Here is a 20180-nt window from a genome sequence, read left to right on the forward strand (position 1 = left end):
GTCCTAGAATTCTCTATCTGATACCCCTCCTTCTCTGGGCCTTCTCACCATGGGGCCTTGGACATCAAACACAGCAGAACAGCTGAAGATTCTGGGATATCTCTCACATAGTCCAGAACTGGAGGGATTTCACTTTCTCCTGTGGAGTCAGATGAATTGTTAATTATCTGATTTCTGAAATGTGCTGCCCCCATTTGGCCTTTAGTGATTATACTCTCATTTTTATCCTATTGAACGTATTTATTTATGTATTTTTATTTATTACCTTGTGCAATGTGAAATGTATTTATTTTAGCAAAGGAGCCTACGTCCTGCTCATTCTAAACAAGACTCAAGAGGGGGACTTGGAGGCTTGTTAATTTGTACCTCAGGTTTTAAACTGGTTTCTATGCATCTGAGAAAATAAACCACACTCTCTGAACAACTTCTCTGTTGCCAGTGTCTCGATTTGACTCAGTCTTAGTAACTCTCTTGCCTGGTGATTGAGCAGCCACCCAGCCCCCACCCCCAGCAAGCCTCCCTGCCACCAGATGGGCCCCGGAACCCACACCCTGGCAATCTGTGGTCTACTGGGAAGCCAGATGGAGTTTTAGAAAATGCAAATCTGACCAGGTTGATCTGATACTTTATTTTCCAGTCCTCAGGGGCTTCTGGACCTTGTCCTTACCCTTAGGATAGCAAGAGAGGCCTGCCTCCACCTGGTGCTTCTATTTCATTATGTCTGCAACTACCAACCTCCTTGATGCTCCAGCCAGTAGATACAGTGTGGGTTCTTGGATGAACCACACACCTTTTTTTATACCTCTAAATCTTTACCCACACTGACACCTCAACCTCGAATGCCCTGATCCTGACTCTGCATGGTGAGTTCCAGCTACAGAGACCAACTCAAATGCTGCCTACCTCTGGGTTGTCCACACTATTCTAGGACAGGGCTCTTGTCTGAAATAGGTGGATAGATGGGGACCCATTGGAAGGACAGCCATTGTAGCCCAGGGTGGCACAGTCTGATCTGAATGGTGGAGGTTAGGACATCACTGAGTGTGGCTTCCATGTGCCACCTGACCCCTGAGGTCCCACTGACCCTCTAGCTCTGAGTGCCTCCATCCCGGGCTCTCTTGCATGCTGCCTAGGTGCACTTTCTCCAGGCTGGCATTGTGGGGGAGAGAGGGGAGAGTGAGCCCTCCTCTGTCACCATGCTAAGGAGCAATGTCATTCTCTCTGACAAGTACCATAAAGGCTTAGGATGCTGACATCAGATGCTAGGGTCCCAGCCCTCTTCTTTTCTGCTTCCCACCTTGATCCACTCCTCCCCTTGGGTCATGAGTAAGGAACAGCCTGGCTGCTTGAATGGGACAAGAAAACGTGAGTGATCTACTACCGCAGAAATATACCCTCCACATTCCTCTTCCTAATACAATTTTGTGTTCCCACGAAAACAATTTTCCTCTCACTCATTCCACCTCTCTCCAGCCTGGTCCACGGACAGCACTGTGGGTGCTCAGGGAAGATTCTGTGTTGGACTTGGCCCTGGAAGGAGCTGGAGAAGCTGCTGCAGTTTCTGGTGGAGCCACTAGGGGCAGGCAGGCCACTGGTGAGATGTTCCAGGACCCTGGGGGAGGATCTGAGAGCATGGGTCCAAGCTTCCTGATTCCTGGCTAGCTTTCCCACTTCTACTCCCCTGCCCATTCGCTCTCCACCCACACCTGGTGGCTGCTCCTGTTTTCATCCCAGCTGAGGCAAGCATTTATGCCCCACTCCCTTGTTCCCAGGATGAGTCCCTGCTCACCACCTCTTCTTCACTCCCTGGAGAATGGGTCAGCTGCCTTCCACCTGTGCTAGCCCTGCTACCCTCTGCCCTGGTGGAGAGGAGAGGGACCCAGTGACCTGTCCTGCCATGTTTCTCCCACACCTCGTCCTCAGCAGGCCAGAGCCGAAGGTGGATGGAACCAGCTCATACCGGCTCACAGAGCCAATTGTTAAATCTCGAAAAGTTGCCAGCCAGTTATCAAACCATCCATACCTTGAAACAGGTCACAGTGAGAGTATTTATGCTATGAACATGGGCAAATGCTACAAAGTGGACTCCTTCCCCTGGGAATCTGTGGTTTAACTTTTACCAGCTGCTGGAGCTCCCCTCACTTGAGGTGTGGAGAGGTAGCTGGCAGTCTGCTATGTTGTTCTTACCTGGCTGTCCCCATTCAGAGCCCCTTCTCAAAGCTCTGTTTGTGCTGCAGCCACACTATTCTCACTCCAGGCTGGATGGCACTATATTCCTTCAGTGCCTGGGACTTCAGACATTCGGCAAACTCTGGCTGAGCACCTATGTATCAGGGCTTATATTGGACACAGGGATATGGCAGTGAACCAGACAGATGGAGGGGATCTGGGGAGGTTGCTTTACATTGAATGGTCTGGGAAGGCTTTCTGAGCAAGTGACACATAGGTTGCAAAGTGAATGACAAGAAAGTGCCAGATGTGTGACAATAAGGGAGGAAAGAGCTCTAGACAGAGGGAACAGTGTAAAGATCCAGAGACTGAAATGGGCTGAAAGCATTCACAGAACAGAGATGACCTATGATAGAAGTGGAATCTGGTGGGGAGCCCACAACCCTTCTTCAGCTTCTCTTTCTCTCCTCAGGCCCAGGCCCAGCCCAGGCCCTGTGTTAGTGACTGAGGACTACAGGAGGCAGGAGGTGGTGGTCAGGTCAGACACAGACCTGGCCCAGGAAGATCTGAAGGTGTGAGGGAGGGAAGTCAGCAAAGATAGCCCCACAAAGCAGGGGATAGACAAGTGGAGGTGACATGATTGAGAGTAGGTGAGCCTTTTCCAGTATTCTGGGGTCTCACCACTGCCCTTCTTACAGAACAGATGAACTGAGGCTCACCCTTGATCCCAAACCCGAGAACAAGCCTGGGGGGGCCCAGAAACAAGTCAGGTTGGGGCACTGTTATATAATGCTCATCTGCCTGCAGGGAGAGGGCTTATGACTCCCTGGCCCAATGGGAGGCCCCAGGGTGCTCACATCTCCCCGGTATGTCTGTCAGTTTCATGCTTTCTCTCCAAAGGCTACCCAGAGTGTCCTTAGTGCCAGATCTATAAGTCTATTTGCCACTAGTGGGCAGCAAAGCCCCATCAAAAGTCCCAGGATGGCCTTTTGAAAGTCAAAGTTCCCACCTTCCCAAATCCAAGGTGCCTTTTCAGCAGGAAAGTAGATGACTTCAGCCAGGAATTTTATTTTATTTTTTTAATTTTAATTTAAGAAACATTATAGTTTTTCATTGGAAGGGCAATATAAGATAGCATATATCCTCTTCACTGAAAAATTTGTGAATTCAGAAAAATAAAGCAGAGAGAAATTGCTAGGAAGGCCAGTGTTTAAGGAGAGGCCCCCTCAGAGAGGCATCACTCACCTCACTCCATAGTGTGAATCCTCCTGCTTCAGGACAGGCTCTGCTCCTCCCACCCTGTCCTGGAAACTTCATTTGACTCAGTTCAGTAAATAACCTGAGGACCCACCATAGCTTACCCAGGCTGGGGTGGGGGACTGGGGAGATACTGAGTCAGGACCTTGGGGGCCTTTTGACCATGTCCAATTTGGCCTAGCACAGTGTGGTGGGGGTTATTCCAGACAGAGCAATGGATGAACAGGTATGGGTCTTGTTAGAGGGGCTTGCCACAGAGGGTGATGCAAAGAGAGCTTGAGAAGGGACTAGGGGTTCATCTTGCAGAGAGAGATACAGAAAAAGATGTCTGGCAGATGACAATGGGGAGAAAGAGAATGAAGATCTAAAAGTACAGGGTAGGCTTGGAGCACAGGAGCATCTAGGCCACTTAATAGGGCCAGAGTTGGGTGCTAAGAGGCTTGGTGGAACCAGGCCCTCCAGTCACTGCCTTTGCCCCTACAGCCCAGTCACCCAGAGCCCCCGGCACCTCTGGGTCTCAGCCTTGTCCCCTCCCCCATTCATTCCTCTCTGATCCCAGTCCAGCCCAGCCTGGCCTGGCCACTGTGGAGACAGCAAGACTGAACAACCATGGCCTGAGAAGTGATGGGTGTGCGAAGGGAGAGACATAGGATGGGGTCACAACAGAAACCATGTTTAACATCCACAGGAAAGATCCAGAACAGAGGGAGAGAGGTGCTGAAGGAAAGAAGAGCTGGTCAAGCAGAACAGGTGACCAGGTGGCAGGGAGGGTGAGGCAGAGGCTGTCTGGGCCAGAGTAGAGTATTGAGTGAATTCCCACTGGGAGCCAGGGCCTCAATTTTTCCCTTGAAAACCTCAGGTCAGGCTTCTGGAGGGGGTGTGAGAGATGGATCAGGCAAAGTTGCTGCTGCCCTCCTGGACCATGGAGGGCTCAGGGAATCCCCTCAATGACCCCATCTGTGATTAACCCCAGTTTACAAATAAAGAAACTGAGGCACAGAGAAATTAAGGGAGCCTCTGACTCCAGAGACTATGAATCCTTAATCCACAGTGCTTTGGCCAATGCTAACTGAGGCACAGGAGCCTTTCAAGTGTAGTCTCCTGGCTGGATCCAGGCCTCCGGAGGGACCTCCTAGCTCTGCGGCCTTGTGGTTCCAGCCCCAGTGGTGAACAGCACAGCCACAGAGCCTCAGCTCCACCCCACCGAGCCACCACACACGTAGCACCCAAATCCTCTACATGCCCACTGTCCCCTCCTACCCAGTGACCCCCACATACACACACACTGGGGCTGAGATGCAGAGCTTGGCCCTCATTGCTCCTGTCCATGTGTCCCCCATTCCCACATGCCTCATGGAGTTTCTGAGAGAAACCACCGGCTCACAGCTCTCTCCTGCCTTGGCCGGCAGTCAAGGCCTCCCTACTCCCACCCAGCTCCTCAAAGACCCCAGGGTCAGCTTTCACTGCAGTTTTGGCTCGTTCTTTGATACCCTCCCCCTTCCCTCCGCAAACCCTCCCTGCTCCCTAGGCTCACAAAGTCCTAGTCTGAAGCCTTTTTACTGGTTCCTCCGACCGGCACTCCCAACCCCAGCTGCCCCTGAGACTTCCTTCAGCAGCACTGTGCAAGTATCCTGCAAGTGTCCTGACTGAGCCCTGCCCTAGAGGGCACATGGGCTATGCTCGAGACCAACCAAGTGCAGCCAGGGACAGCAGGCTGTGTGGATGAAGACATGCACCTCTGAGGTGACCATGTTAGGGAGGAATGGGCCTCTGGAAGGGGAGGGGAAGGACAGGGGCCAGCTGTGACTGGGTATGGAGAGAACATAGTTATAGCACAGAGTTATAAGAGCATGGGAGTGGGCAGGGGGTTGATGGAGTGCTCTCTCTTCTCCATTGTGTCTGTCCTGCTTCTTGTATGCGGGCAGGGCCCCTCCTGAATATGGTAATAAAAACAACAGACAGTCACTCCTCTCCCTCAGAAAGGTTGTGAACCCTGAGAGGCATGAAACACTGGGGATGGGCCCACCTGCATCAGTGGGTACCCAATAGATATGACTGTTCTCCTCAGCTGATGGCCAGACTCAATGACTCCTTGTTCCTATGAGGCAAGGCCCTGGGCCCCTAACAGCCTGGGACCACCTCCTCCTTGCCAGAACGAGGTGGGGGACAGGACTAGGGAGGACAGTCCCCTGTCCTGATGTTCTTAGTTGGCTCTTTCCCTGCGATGTGCCATTTCCCAGTCAGTGGACCTCAAATACCCAGCTGCCCAGCAGGGTTTTCCTCCTGGGGCTGGGTGTGGGGAGGTATTGAGGCACTGGGGAGGGGTCTGTATAGGGAAACTCCCTTCAGGGAAGCCTACCTCCACGCCAGGAGAAGTCTCTGGAGGCTGTCCACATCCCGGTAATTACTCTCGTCTCAAGGCCAGGAAGATAGATGCTGGGGGCCAGAGGGAGGGGCGGGGTGGGGGGTTGTGGGAGAGGGAGGGAAGGCATCGAGTCAAAATAGAAAACATCCCTCCATGTAGCCCGGCACTCTCCAAAAACTGCATAGTGTGCCTCCATCCTCTTGTGGAGATGAGCCAGTTGGGGCTCAGAGGTTGGAGTCATAGCCTGAGGTCATGCAGCAAGAAGGGCCAAGCTTAGAGGCAAGCCTCCAACTCTGCATTCATAGTGGAGGGAGTTGTTGCACCCCAGCAGGCTATATAGGGAACTAGGCTACAACCCATACTAGGGGTGGCCTGTGGGAGTGAGAAATAAATGTGTGTTCAGGGAGAGGGAGTTTTGAATCTGTTGCTCCAGGGCTGGGAGGAGAAATCTCCAAGGACCACCTTTAGCCATCCCAGAGACACTTTGTGCCCCCCCCCCCCCCCCCGCCCAACTCTATTCATTATCACTTTTATCACCACTCCTCTTGGGCCCTCTGCCTCTGCTGTTCACTTCTGTGAGGGGCTAGGGGAGTATGGTGCCAGAATGAGTTGGATGCTCTGCCCAGAGGCAGAGATACATAATACAGGGTAGAGGGTGTGGCCTTGGGGTTCAAGGCCAGGGCCCTCTGGGATCTGAAGAACCAGAAGCAAGAGATGTGCCTGCCTAAACAGTGCCTCAGAGAAAGCCCAAGGGAGCCCTGGCACTCCAGAAATGTCCTCAAGGAGCTCATTCCAGAACCACCAGAACTGAAAGCCCACATCTGCAACCTTGATTCTGGCCCACCAGCCCCAGAGGAAGGCAGGTATGAGAGCTGGGTACAGATTCCCAGGTACTCAACCAGCACATTGGCCTGGATTTCAGCCTCAAAAACCAAGGACAGGGAGGGGCATAAGACTTGGGAGGTTGAAAGGCTTCTGGTAGATTTCTCTTCCTTTTCATTTTTAATGCAGTATCCAATGGCTCTTTCCCAAGGAGACAGATAAAGAAAGCGGCTCCTTCTGGATGCCTGATGACATTCCTACCTGGGGATGAGGCCAAGAGACAGAGATTCACAGGCAGAGGATGCATTTCCAGTACTTGGAGAAAGTACTCTGGGCAGGAGGCATAAGTGGTAGAGTGGGCATCATGGAGGGCATGCCTGATGAACCCATCTGTGGGGTGTTACCAGCCTGAGTGTGCAGTTAGGAAACAGCAAGGAAGTCCCAAGAACCAAGAAAGGAAGCAAAAAAGGGTGTCTCATCATCCTTGGCCCAGTCTTACAAGTTGGTGCTCCTGGGCACTACCCAAGGCCCAGCTTACTTTGTGCAGCCCTCTGGTGAGGAGAACTTCCTCTTTACCAATGACTTCCAAGTGTCTTGGGTCCTGACCTCTCCCTGACCTCTGGGCCCATGTAGCCACAACTGAATGAGTCTTCCTGGAGGTCCCCTGGCCTCTTAAACTTGCCACATCCAGTCCAGTCTAGAACAACTCCCCAAACCTCTCTGCTACCTTGGGTCTCTCCCATATCATCAAATAACCTCACTGTCCACACAGTTGCCTGAGCCAGAACCCTGAGTATTGGACTCCTCATTCACCTCTTGCCCCAAACCCACACATGCAACATGTCCCCTCAAGGCCTTCTCTGAATTTGTTTCACTCTTATTTGTTGATTCCCCCTCTTGTCTCTTCATTCTCTGTGCATGGTTGGTTGATGCCCTCAACATGGTGTCCATGAGTCTAGGCATTGTCCTCCCTCTCCCTACCTAATGTGACCACCAAACATGAGCTCCAAGTACAGCCACAAGTGGTGGTTCCTCCTATAGGCTTGAATGCAGAGAGTCCACACATGGTTAATGGTTAATCACCTTCAGATCCTCCCAGACCAGTCAGGACTCACCAGTACCAGGGACTGGGGACACCCAAGAAACAGGATCAGAATTAGGACTTGGACAGGCTGGGTCTTTTTGAGGTGTACCTCTGGGGACCTAGACAGAGGAGATGCCAGAGTGATCTGCCTGGAGCTGTGACCACAAAGGCCAAAGATGTTGCTTTGTGTGTCTGGTGTGGCCTGGAGTGACTGGGATCCTTTCTCAGGGAAAATGAGCACCTCCTGGTGCTGTCCCTGCACCAGGGTCTCTTGAGTACAGTGCCAGGACCCTGTGAACCCTGAATCTGGGTGGAGCCTGGGCTTTCTACCTCATTGCATCTGTCCAGAAAGATGCTGTCAGGGGCTATGGCTGGGCAAGGGGCATGTGTCCCTGATAATTCTAGCAAGGCTGAGTCTTCTGCCCAATTTGGGCTTCAGAAGCCTCCCAAAGTGATGGGAAGAGGAGAAGAAAGGTTGAAGCACTACCTCCTTCCTGGGAGGTTTCTCCCACAAAGTTTCTGGATAGACAAAAGTTTCCTCTGTGAGGCAGCAATAATTAAACCCATTGTAGAGTTGAGGGACCCAAGGCTCAGGGAAGAGGGACTTCCTTGGGCTACCCAGGGATCAGTGGTGGAGAGCCCAAACCTGAAACACAGAGATGCCTGGGTGACAGGCTCTATTGGGGAAATTCTGCCCTTGGCCTTCAGGGTTTCCTTGAGACATTCACAGGCCACTCTGGCTTCCCTGCCAACACTTGTAAGAGTCTCCTTTTAAGCTGCCCTAATGGGGAACATCCCTCATCTGTCTAGCCAGGCAACCAGCATTTCCTGCCATTCTGATCCCTGAGATAGTAACAGAAACATCAGGGGATCAGGAACAGATATGGGTTCAATTCCTGTCTCTGCCATCACAGACTGTGTGGGTGGGCCTCTGGTCTCCTAGACTCTCACACCATGGGTTGGCAGGCCTAGGGAGTATGTGATCAGCTGATATGTCTGTGTAGGGGTTCCCTGGGACATGATGCACTAGGACGCCTGTTTCCTTCAAGCTGTGGTAACTTCCTCTCTGATATGGAGCCTGGGGTAGCCACATACATACCCATTTCCTCCAGAGCCTATAGGAGGATGCTCACAGGAAACCCCTTCCAGAGGGTTTTCTCCTGGCCCTGTGGGAAGGGGCCAAAGAGGAGTCACACTGTTCATCACAGTCCCCGCCCCAACCCTCCCACTGTTCTATCTGGGGCCCTTGAGTCAGCACACCCGCTCGATGTTATCGCTGCCACTTTCCATGCGGTGCAATCTAGGAATGTCTGCCTGTGTCACGGCCTCAGCCTTGATGTCATCTCTCCAAAAAAAAAAAAAAAAAAAGGAGAAGAAGATGTGTTTCTGCCCACGAACCTCGTGGCCAAACCCAGGAACTCTGTCCTTCCCATGATGACTTTGGTACCTATAGGCCAGCTGCTGGCATGGACCTCTCCTATGGCTCCTGCTTTTCTTCCTTTCCTGCTCTACTGGAACCCTGGCCACTGGCCAGTGTCTCACGTTTCTAGCATGCCCCTAGCCCTTAAAAACTGCTGTGCTGGCCCTCAGCCCTTCTTTTGACTAACTTTCTGTGGCCTTAGTGGTTGCATGGACAGGAACCACTCACAGGCAGATCTGTCTTCTGCACAAGCAGCCTCCAAACTGCTGAAACTTCCTGTAGGTCCATAGACACTGCAAACCTGCTCCTTCATCCCTGGGTCCCCATCTTAGATACCTTGACAGTGGTTCTAACTCTTCTTATGTACATTAAAAAGCACATAAGAGAGGGTGTTGAGTAGATTAATCTTGCTCTTTCATTCATAGAGCTATAAATTCCATAAAGGCAGGGCCCTGTAGGTTTTCCATCATCCTTGTATCCTCTTCCCCTCCTGGGAACCTAGTAGGTACTCAATAAAAATGAATGAATGGCTGAATTACTCCATTATATCATCTAGTCCTATAAATTTCTACCTCCTAAATATCTCTGGAAACTGCCTCCTCTTTTCCATACCTATTCCTAAAACTTGCTGCCCCTCCATTCCCCAAACATTCTTCCACTAGCCTGTCCTCTCCCTCCCTCCCACAGTGTGACTTGCCCACCTGACGTTACCTCCCCTTTTAGCCTGCACAGGGAGGCAGCATCCCCTAGGGAGGCTCTTTGGTCCCCATGGATCCCCAAGTTGTGAGAAGCGTTTTCTTGGGATCCCTCAGCTCTGAACTTCTTCCCTGCCTGGATCTACACAGTGGGAGGATCCACTGCTCGCTCTCTCTCTCTCTCTCTCTCTCTCTACCAGGCTGAGAGCCTCCAGGGCCAGAAGTGAGGGCCAGTGGGAGGGTCCCATCCACTTCCTCCCCAGCACAGAGCCTGGTACAGATTGGAAATATTTGTTGACTGTCTGAGCTGTGACGACTCATTTCTAAAAGGAAAGTGACCTTCCATCTTAGAGGGACCACACCAGCTCTATGCCTCCCTGACTACTCACTTAGCCACTCACTGTGGTTCCCACTCTCTACCACCCAGGTTCCAGATCACGGTCTGACACAGATCTCCACTCTGTGTAGCATCTGCATCTAGTATCCTCAACTACTCTGGTGCCTCCTAAGCACTTCCTAGAAGGGGCTGAGCAGAGCCCTCATGGAAAAGGGGGAAGGACCAGGGCCTGGACACTCTATACCCTCACTCTAGCCTGGCCACCTAGGAATGTTCCACCAGGCTCAGAAGGGCAGGGCTGGCCTCATGTTGGGTCCCAGACCCTGGGAGGGGACGCAGCTAGGTCTGGAGGACTAAGGTATGTCTTCCCTGTGCCAGTGCAGCAACGCTCCTGCCCTACGGTGAAACCTGCCAGGGCTGCAGGCTCAGGGCACGGTACTTAGACCCTAAGTTCTACCTGCTCTCGAGGGGTGTCTACTTGAGTCCAGCAGAATGTCATTACTGTGTCTGACTGCATCAATCTAGACTGAATCTGGGGCCCCAAAACATCACAGTCAGTGTGGGGAGCTTTTCCCATATCAGAGGGGCACCTGCAGAGGCATGGGGGCTCACATGGATGTACCTCATGTAAAAGTCCCCTGCCCAACACACTTGGAAGTACAGACACATCCAATCACACTGGCACACAGACACTCAGAAATGCACATGTGTGCAGCCACACCCTGTGGCTAAGAAACTCACAGCATGGGGCAGCAAACACAAACTCGTGCTGTCCTCTCCAAACTCCATTGTGAAAAGCAAACACTTGTCAGCCCCTCAAGAGACTGGCTTTTTCAGAAACAGTTCCTGTTCCTCAGAGAGGCCTCTGGAGCTGGAGGTGAGCTAGGGCAGGGGCCATGTAAAAAATTATGCCTGGAAGATCTTGTTTGAGAAGCTATTGTTCCCTGAAGCTCCTGGCACCTGCAAGGGCTCTACAAAGGAGCACAATGTCTATCTCAGAAGGGTAGTCTGGTCCACAGAGGGAGGTGAGGCTCTGTAGCTCAGAGGGAAGAGTCACTCAGCAAGGTGGTACTGGAGTCAGAATTTGAACTCAGGGCCCTCACCCACCCCAGCTGATCTCTGCAGCCTGGGGGTTAAACACAGCTTTGAAAACCAGAACTGTTGCTGTCAGATGGGATCTTACCACGAAGGAATGCTCTGCAATCTTGTTGGCTGGACATGATGCGCACACATGTGTCATTCTCTTTGCTCACAGGGGGCTATGAGGCAGAGGTCCCTGGCTGGGCAGACCTTGTCGACTGTTTTGGATCCTGCTCTGGATCGCAGGACTGTGCCATTTGGCTGGAATCTGCCTAGGTGGACTGTGGTGCAGGCCTGTGAAGGTCTTCCTCCCACTCAGATCTTTCACTGTGGCCAGAGGAAAGGGATCTAGGAGGAGAAGGGAAGGCTGATGTTGGAATGGGCCCCAGGGTGGGCACAGCCAGCCCAGAGCCTTCTTGGGATTAGAGGCAGGGTGGGGAGCCTGGGTGTAGGAGCTCGATCCAGTGTCTCCCAGGCCCCGCCCTGGCCACTCCAGGCCAGGAAGTCGAAATTGTGCCCAGAGGCTCCTCAGAGGAAGGGGGCAGCCTCATTGGGCAGACTAGCCAGGGAAGGCTGGAGGGTGCTCAAGGAGGCAGGCGGATGCGCTGCCAATTCTTGGAAGGACTTATTAACGAAAACCGCTGAGCCTGACCACCTGGAGGAAAGGCTCACCGTTCCCATGTGTGATAAGGGCCAGGAGATTCCATAGGTCAGGTAGTTCCCCCGCCTCCCTGGCGTTTTGTGGTCACCATTAATCATTTCCTCTAACTGTGTATATAAGAGCTCTTTTGCCAGTGAGCCCAGTGCTCAGAGAGAAAGGCTAAAGTCCTCAGGAGGATGTGGCTGCAGAACCTGCTTTTCCTGGGCACTGTGGTCTGCAGCATCTCTGCACCCACCAGTTCACCCAGCTCTGTCACTCGGCCCTGGCAACACGTGGATGCCATCAAGGAGGCCCTGAGCCTTCTGAACAACAGTAGTGAAATAACTGCTGTGATGGTGAGTGAGGAAGGGAGTGAGGTCCATGCCTGAGCCATCTCACTGGCCTGGAGTGGCCCTGTCAGTTTGATAACACGGTATTTTCCTTTTCTACAGAATGAAGCAGTAGAAGTCGTCTCTGAAATGTTTGACCCTGAGGTAAGATACTCCTCTCTGACACACCTTCCCAGAGGCCTCTACCTTGGGGGGTGGCTCCATTTTAAATGGACTCTCACAGAGTCCACTTTCTCTCCAGTCACCTGGCTGCCAGAAGGAGGGGTGTTCAGGTGGCCACGGGCCTTGCCCCTGTGGCAGACATGTAAACTCTTTTGTTAGCTGAGCAGCCACGGACAGACCTAGCATTCCAGGGGGTGGGAGTCACCAGGGGACGGGTAAGTAAGCAGGAGTTACTTTGAGACTAAGCCCTGTGGAGACAAGAGTGCTGACTACAGAGAGGTGCAGAGGTATTTCAGGGTCAAGCCCTGTTCACATAGCAGGTCTGGGGGATGTCCCATCCTGCTCCTTACTGCCCGAATGGTTGGGGGATAGCAACCTCCTTCCCTGGGGACTGGAACCGTCTTGAGATGCCAGGGAATGTGGCTGTGCTAGCTGAGGGTGGCCTGAGCTGAATGGTGCAGATTTATGTTTACATGAACAGAGCAGTATGTATGACTAGACCCGGCATCACCCTGTTCCCCTCCCACACCCTACTCTTGGGGGACAGGGCTGAGAACAGGAAAGAGTGACAGGGAGGTTGTCATGTGCCCACCAGAGGGCACTTGGCCACTTTTCACCAACGAATGGACGTTTCCCACAGGAGCCGAAATGCCTGCAGACTCACCTAAAGCTGTACGAGCAGGGCCTACGGGGCAGCCTCATCAGCCTCAAGCAGACTCTGAGAATGATGGCCAACCATTACAAGCAGCACTGCCCCCTTACTCCGGTGAGTGCCCATGTCAGGGTCCCAAGCTGGAATGTCTTGGCCTAGAAGGGCTGAGGACTGGGTAAAAGGAGAGGCCTTTCACTGTAGCTGTTCAGGACCCTAAAGGGTTTTTGTGTCAACAGATTTATAATGATAAGCCCCTTCAGAGGGTCAGCAGCCCTGACTATTTTTATCTCTTGGAGTTAAAGCCATGGAGCTGGGAGCCTACATACTCCCTAGTGGTAGTAGGCTTATGCTCTTATTATCATTAATGAGCTCAGTGGTGAGGCAAACCCAAGGAAACTCAGGGCCTGCCTAAGGTCCAGGGTACATTCCTGGGCCCAAGTGCTACCTCCCAACAGGACTTTTCCCTGGCCCCTTGTGAGGTGCCTAAATTGCATGGGAGTTAGGAGGGGGTCATATCCGGATTGGACAAAGGCCCCAAACAGTCCTTTCCTGTGAGGAGTGAGGTCTGTGGACTTGACTCCTGCTCCTTCTGGGTCGCTGGAGCTGGCCTCTGAGGAAAGAGGCAATTTGTCAGGTGCCTGTCCCGGGCTGTGACTGGAGGAGTTGTGCACCCTTTGAGTGACATATGGTGGCAACCTGTCACCTGACCCAGGTCAGCAGGTGGGCCCAGAATGGGTTCTAACAGGCTGTGCAGAAACACACTGGTGCTTCCCTCACATTACCCATTCATACCTGGACCCAAAGTTTTCTTATTCTTTTTCTTTTTTTTTAAGGAAATGCCCTGTGAAACCCAGACTATCACCTTCAAAAATTTCAAAGAGAATCTGAAGGAGTTTCTGTCTAACATCCCCTTTGAGTGCTGGAAGCCAGTCTAGAAGTGAGGCAGGCCAGTCCAGCCAGGAGCCAGCCCTGAGAGTGCACCTCGAGAATCACTGCCCTCAAACCTACGGATTGCTGAAACTCAGGATCTTCACTTTGGAGGGACCATAGTGTGGGGCCTGGCCATGGAGGGCGGGTGGGGCCAGACTTGTGCTGGGACACGCTGCCCCTGATATGGGTTTGGTATGGGGAGCGGGCAATGTTTTACATTGGCAGGGATCAGTAATATTTATTTATATATTTACGTATTTTAATATTTATTTATTTATTTATTTAAGATCATACTCTATATTTATTCAACATGTTTTACAACAATAATAAATTATTAAAAGTCTCTTCTTATTTGTGCCGTTTCCAGTTTATTTTCAAGCTTGAGTGAATGCTGACAGTGAGGATGGGAGGAGCTGCAAGGTTGGGGGTGGTGCCTGAGGGGCGGAACTGTCGGAGCAGAGGGGAGGTGAGACTTGGCCTGGGTGCTACATTCTGCGCACCTAGACGTGCTTCCCTGGATGCTCAAGGGTCCCACTGCAAAGAGAGGTTTTCAGGTTCACTTGGAAGTCCAAGGAACCTAGTCAGTGGGCACTGTGCTCCAGAAAAAGGGCCTTATACTTCCTGAGAAGGCTTGGGGGTTCCTGGGGCTTGGCTGGCCACTGGTTGAACAGGCCTGCCCTTGAGCGAGGCAAAACACCTATGCCCCTCAGAGGCCTGGACCCTGTGACCACACCCTGATCCTCATACTCAGGGTTTCAACCACTCCTAATTTGAACCAGGAGATAGACTAGCTGTTCAAGAAAAAAAAAAAAAAAAAAAAAAAAAAGACAAAAAACAAACAAAAATAACCACAGGGGTCAGAGCTCAGCATATTTACCAAACTTTCCCCCAAATGGGTGATCTTAATCTCTGAGAGTCAGAATGTAAATTCAGAATTTCTTAGTACATGGTTCTGGTGTGGCATTTTTCTGAGCTGGCTTTTGTTTTTACATGAAGTTTTGCATCTAATCAGGTGCGCTTCCCTAAAAGCCAAGGCCTTCAGGCCAAGAAAGAGCAGTGCTTTTCTCTTCCCTTTGCCAGCCCGGTTGAAGGCCATGTTCCTGAACCCATTCCCTTGTGTCCCTCCTGTGGACAATGAGGAAGTGGGTGGGTCTTCAAGTGTCAGGTAAACAGCAAGGCCACCCTTCTCTTTGACAGGTGGGCCTGAGGAAGCTGGCTTGGTGCAGCTGTTCCCCCTGAGTGGCTCTCTCTCTCCACCCCACCTACTCTCTCTTCTCTAGCCTGCACCTGCAGACAGCACCAGTCCTGGCCAAAGACCTGTCCCAACAGGCAGGCAGAGAAGGGTCATGACTCTAGATGTGATTACAAATAAAAATTCTTAGACCAAGCCTGATTCTCAGCAATAACAAGAATCCATGAAGTGTGCTGTGGTCATAGAAAATGCATGAAAAGCATATCTTGCCCACTGATAAGGTACTCTCTGTCTTCCACGTAAGCCAGTGATGACTGATAAGAGATTTAGCATTTCCTTAGACTCACATATATAGGTACCCCTCTCCACATAAATGTGGAGCCAAGCCCAGGGCTCAGATCGGCTTGGAGCTATCCTCAGGTCATACCATGTACCTGTATGTGTTCCTGGCTTGTGCACTCTGGGGATCAGAAAACCATTCTGCCTCGATGAAGACAGCCAGCGCATCTGCTCACGACAATCACACAGCAGTCTGTGCTGAAATTCAGAAAGAACTTTCGGCTGACAACATTGTCTACAACGTAAGTCTGGGTCTTCATCAAACATTACTTTGCTCTTAGTGGCCCTTTGTGTTTCTGACCAGCTTCTCCTGCTTCCAGGGTTCCTTCAAAAGGCCCCAGAACACCAGTGAGGTAAGGTGCAGTCTCCCCATGGACCTTCTGACCACATCTGAAAGGGATCAGCACCCCAGTCAGCACCCAGGGCAGAGATAAGAACAAAAGATGTCAGAGTGAGAAATCTGGGGAGAAAGCGGAGTTTGAGTTTGGAGCTGACAGCTCAGCCAACAGATGAGCGAGTGGCCAGTTTTTAGGCTTTTCTAGGCTCCCTGATCACCACCCTAGATCAGTCCTGGGCCTGGGGACAGACCAGACACTCACTGCACAGCTTACAGCACCCACCAGTGTCCTGTGGGACAATCAGGGTAGGGCCTGATTCTGAGTTCAGGGCTCCTAGCCAGGGTGACCAGGGATGGATGAGAATGGTGGTCAACTTGTGGTCTGATGTTCACCACCATCATCCCAGTGCCCCCAACCCTGTTTCAGGAGCCCTGCTACGGGGAGTTTACAAAGGTCTTCATCTCTACCCTGAAGGAACTTACGAAATACAACGAGCATGACCATCATATAAGAAAGGTTTATAAGGACATGAAAGAACTCACCAGAATCTGCCCAAAGCTGGAAGTAAGTTGCTATTTGCTCTTAGGGGAACCTCATGCCACCACAGTCAGGGGGCCCAATGGGACAAAGGACTTCTTATGGCCCCCACTTGTCACATGTGAGGCCTCAGGTACAATTTTCTGATCCAAAGGAAGTGCACTCACTGACAGGGGCTAGGGCTTAGGAGAGTGGGGATTTAGGGGTTGTTTCAGAAGTTTCTGTTATGCCCTCTGCCAAGTCCCTATGCTCAGGGGTCAGTGTGGAGCAGGTCTGAGACAGGTCAGAGCAGGGCTGGTTAGGAAGGGTTGCTCAGCCAACCTTGGTTCAGTGGCCAGTCCCAGGGAGCTCTGGTTTGCCCTGCTCCTGGGATTCCTTCAGGGCTGATGAGTCCCACTGGGAGCCTACTATGTGGGGATGTGCAGTGGTTTAGGAGGGGCATGTTCTTGGGAAATGACCAAGGTATTCCTCTATGTTCGGCCCCCTGTTTACACATCCCCTTTGTGCTCTAACCCTACTTGTCCTGGGCAACCATGGGACCTGCCCACACTTTGCTGCTCTCTCCCCAAGGCTATATGGTCCTCAGACCCTGTGCTCCAGACAACCTCGAGTGCCCCCTTTAAGGGCCTGCCCAAAGTATCTCCCAGGGATGGAGGGTTTACAGGACCCTTGTGGCTAGTAGAACAGAGTTTGTTTTTATTTTTTTCTGCTAAAAAGATGACTTAAATATGTATTTCTTATTTAGCCAACAGAATCACCCAAGAACTGTACTACTGAGAAAAGTAATTTCTCACAGTTCAAGGAAGCCTTGCAGAGTGTTGTCATATCCATAGAAGGATGGAAATCCTGTAAAAGGGTCAAGAGCAGCCTGTGAGAATCCATCTTTTCAGTGAAGCCGGGTTAGAGACGCAAGAAATGGAACTGGAGGAGCCTCAGGAACAATTTATAGCCAGGGTGGGGTGGGAGTTTGCTGGCCCTGGACTGGATGATGAGAATGTGGGTGGGTAATAAGGATGGGGGTGTGCCTGAGGAAATTATTTCTGTAAATGATGCAACAGTACCTGCTATTTCAATAAAGTTGGGGTATATAAATGTTGGTGAGTGAGAGTTGTGATAGAGTTTAGTCTCCTTGGGCCCTTGGTAAACTGGAAGGGGCAGAGGGCTGGGGTTGATGGTTCCATAGCCAGGACTCCTGACCTGGACAGTCAGGAGTCTCTCAGGAGGGGGGCCCAGGAGGGTGAGTGGGAGCCCCATCTCATCTGCTCTTCTGCTATCCCTCCTGTGCCAGTGGACACAGAGTAGGACACAATGATGCACATCAATGTCTGTGCATCTTATTACTAGCCCTCTTCTCCCTGTGCTCTTCAGAACTCGAATCAGTTCCTTTCAAAGATCCCTCCATCCCCAGCCTCACTCAGCACCCAAGCACTCCTGGATCTGAGGGCCAAGACTCAAGGCTCAAGGCCTTTCCCTCTGTGGTGTCTACTACTACTCCTGGGCAGGGGCGGGGGGGGGGGGGGTCTAAGTCTAATTCATCATCTCCCCTTGCCTGCTTTCTTGCTGAGACTGGTATAACCAGAGAAGGGTCAGACCTGGTAAATGGCTCAGGGGCATGGGGCTTTGAGCCTACTCACAGAGGACTGGGCACAGTAGGGAACCTGGACCAGGTGGGTGGTCCACAGGGAGTAGGGATATCTCCAACCCCTAGCTTCTTTGAGACCATCAAATAGCTATCTGACTTCAAAGTAAAGTCCCTCACAACACCCTTCAGTGTCCCCTTGGTATAACAGCCCACTCCCTAACTGATGTTACCCCCAATCCCCCAGCACATGGGGTCATGCCTGTAGTGAATTCACAAGTTACTCTGGTCCTGAAGTGATGCCAGACTGAGGTACTGAGCTCTGATCCCCTTATCTTCAATTCTAACCCTAACCCTGATTTGAAGAGTTTACTGGAGGTGACAGCCTCCTACAATCCAAACCTTCCAGACCATGAGCTCCTTCACCAAACCAGGAAAGATAAAGATGTAGTGCTCTGGAATACCATTAGGTATCAAGCTGCAACCACAATGTGGCCCAAGCCAGACCTTTAGGGAGTGTGCAACATCTACCTTCTGATAGGGCTTGCCTAGCTGTGAAGCTTTGGATTGTGCCTGCAGCCAGAGCACAGACCTTCCATAGCTCTGCCTACCCCTATCCCTTGCTCCAGGCTTCACAGACCACTCCCTGCTCATCTCTACCTTGATAGGCCACATCAGGCCAGATCAGCAAGTGTGACTGAGCAAAGTTGCCATATTATCTCAGAACATGGAGGATAGCCCTGTGACTCAGTTCTGGGTATCAAGGCTGATAGGCCCAGGGGCCAAAGATAATTAAGATAAAGCCCAGAGGAAGCCCATGGTGCACTCCCCACAGACTGTGAGCTCTACATCTAATTCATCATCTCTCCTTGCCTGCCACATTACATGGGTGCTCAGGGTTCCTAAGGTTACTCCTCTGTAATGAGCACCAGAGCCTGCAGGATGCATGGCAGGACGGGGTTGTGAAGACACACTGATGACAAGACCTACCACTTCACTGCTTCAGCCTCCTCTTAGTCTAAGGCATCTAATAGTGGAGGTCTGGGGGTTAGTGTGTACACCTTTGTCATCCCCTTGCTGTGTTCAGGACATTAGGGTGTACACAGGCCTGGCCTGTCACTAACTCGCTGTGTGACATTGAACAGGCACCTCAGTTTCTCAGCCACAGTCCATACAGGCAGGGTGGGCTCTAGCCCCAAAGGCCAGACCATAGCCAAAGTTCAGGGTCTTTGTCAAGCTTGGGGCCTCAGAGCATGTGGCTCAGCTCTAGGGAAACTAAGGTTGATCAAGAGGCTCCGGTGCCTCCTCTGGGAAACAGGAAATTTGGTAAGGACACAGGTAGGAGGGCAGCTATTCAACAAGAAATAATTGTCCCCATTCCCCTGCCACCCTTAAACCTTGATCACCAAATGCCATCCATGAAGAGATCCTGCAGTGAGGGCCACTTGGGTTTTCTTTTTTTTTCTTTTTAATGTTTATTTATTTTTGAGAGAGAGAGACAGAGTACAAGGAGAGGAGGGGCAAAGAGACAGGGAGACACTGAATCTGAAGCAGGCTCCAGGTTCTGGGCTCCTAGCTGTCAGCACAGAGCCTGATGCAGGGCCTGAACCCATGAACCATGAGATCGTGACCTGAGTCAAAGTAGAACGCTTAACCGACTGAGCCATCCAGGTGCTCCGAGCCACTTGGGTTTTCTATGTGCCCTAGTTTCCCCTCCAGTTAGGCTCATATCTAGATAGTGGTAATGGTTCCTGTTGGAACCAGGTGGGAGGGCCATGTGGGTACTGCTCTGGAGACCCAGGCAGGCCTGAGCCCACAGCTCTCTGGGAGCCTACTGGCTCTACTGCCTCAGAATCTATAGAGAGGCTGGTACACTGGAAGGCCGGAGCTCTGGGTTGGACACCTGGGCACAAGAGGTTTGGCCTGACCCCCAAATGGCTGGGATGGCCCTATGCACTCTCTTTCCCTAGGATACCAGGCAAAAGGTTCATATTATATCCCTCCAAAGAAGATAACCATGGAAAGATATGGGTCAGGCCTATTCTGACCCTGAAGAAACACTCTTGGCTTTGCTAGGCCTACCTCTAGACCAGGAGGAAAGGCAGGGCTGGGTAGCCTGAGAACACAGGCTCATCCAAACATCAAGGCTTACCAGGACAATTGAACAGTCCCTTTCCCTTCATTTCACAGGGGCCTCCCTAGGGACCACCTCAACTCTTTATCACCCTCTGC

At 51.7% G+C, this 20180-nt stretch overlaps 1 protein-coding gene across 1 annotated transcript; it reads left to right on the plus strand.

The window, feature by feature from the left end:
- The first annotated feature begins 12048 nt into the window (after positions 1–12048).
- CSF2 (colony stimulating factor 2) lies at positions 12049–14164 on the plus strand. Its single transcript, XM_042905824.1, has 4 exons — positions 12049–12225; positions 12322–12363; positions 13022–13147; positions 13867–14164. The coding sequence occupies exons 1-4, from the start codon at positions 12067–12069 to the stop codon at positions 13966–13968; spliced, it is 429 nt and encodes a 142-aa protein (XP_042761758.1). The 5' UTR covers positions 12049–12066; the 3' UTR covers positions 13969–14164.
- Positions 14165–20180: the final 6016 nt, after the last annotated feature.

The sequence above is a fragment of the Panthera leo genome, chromosome A1 (genome assembly GCF_018350215.1).
Source record: "Panthera leo isolate Ple1 chromosome A1, P.leo_Ple1_pat1.1, whole genome shotgun sequence".
Taxonomy (NCBI): domain Eukaryota; kingdom Metazoa; phylum Chordata; class Mammalia; order Carnivora; family Felidae; genus Panthera; species Panthera leo.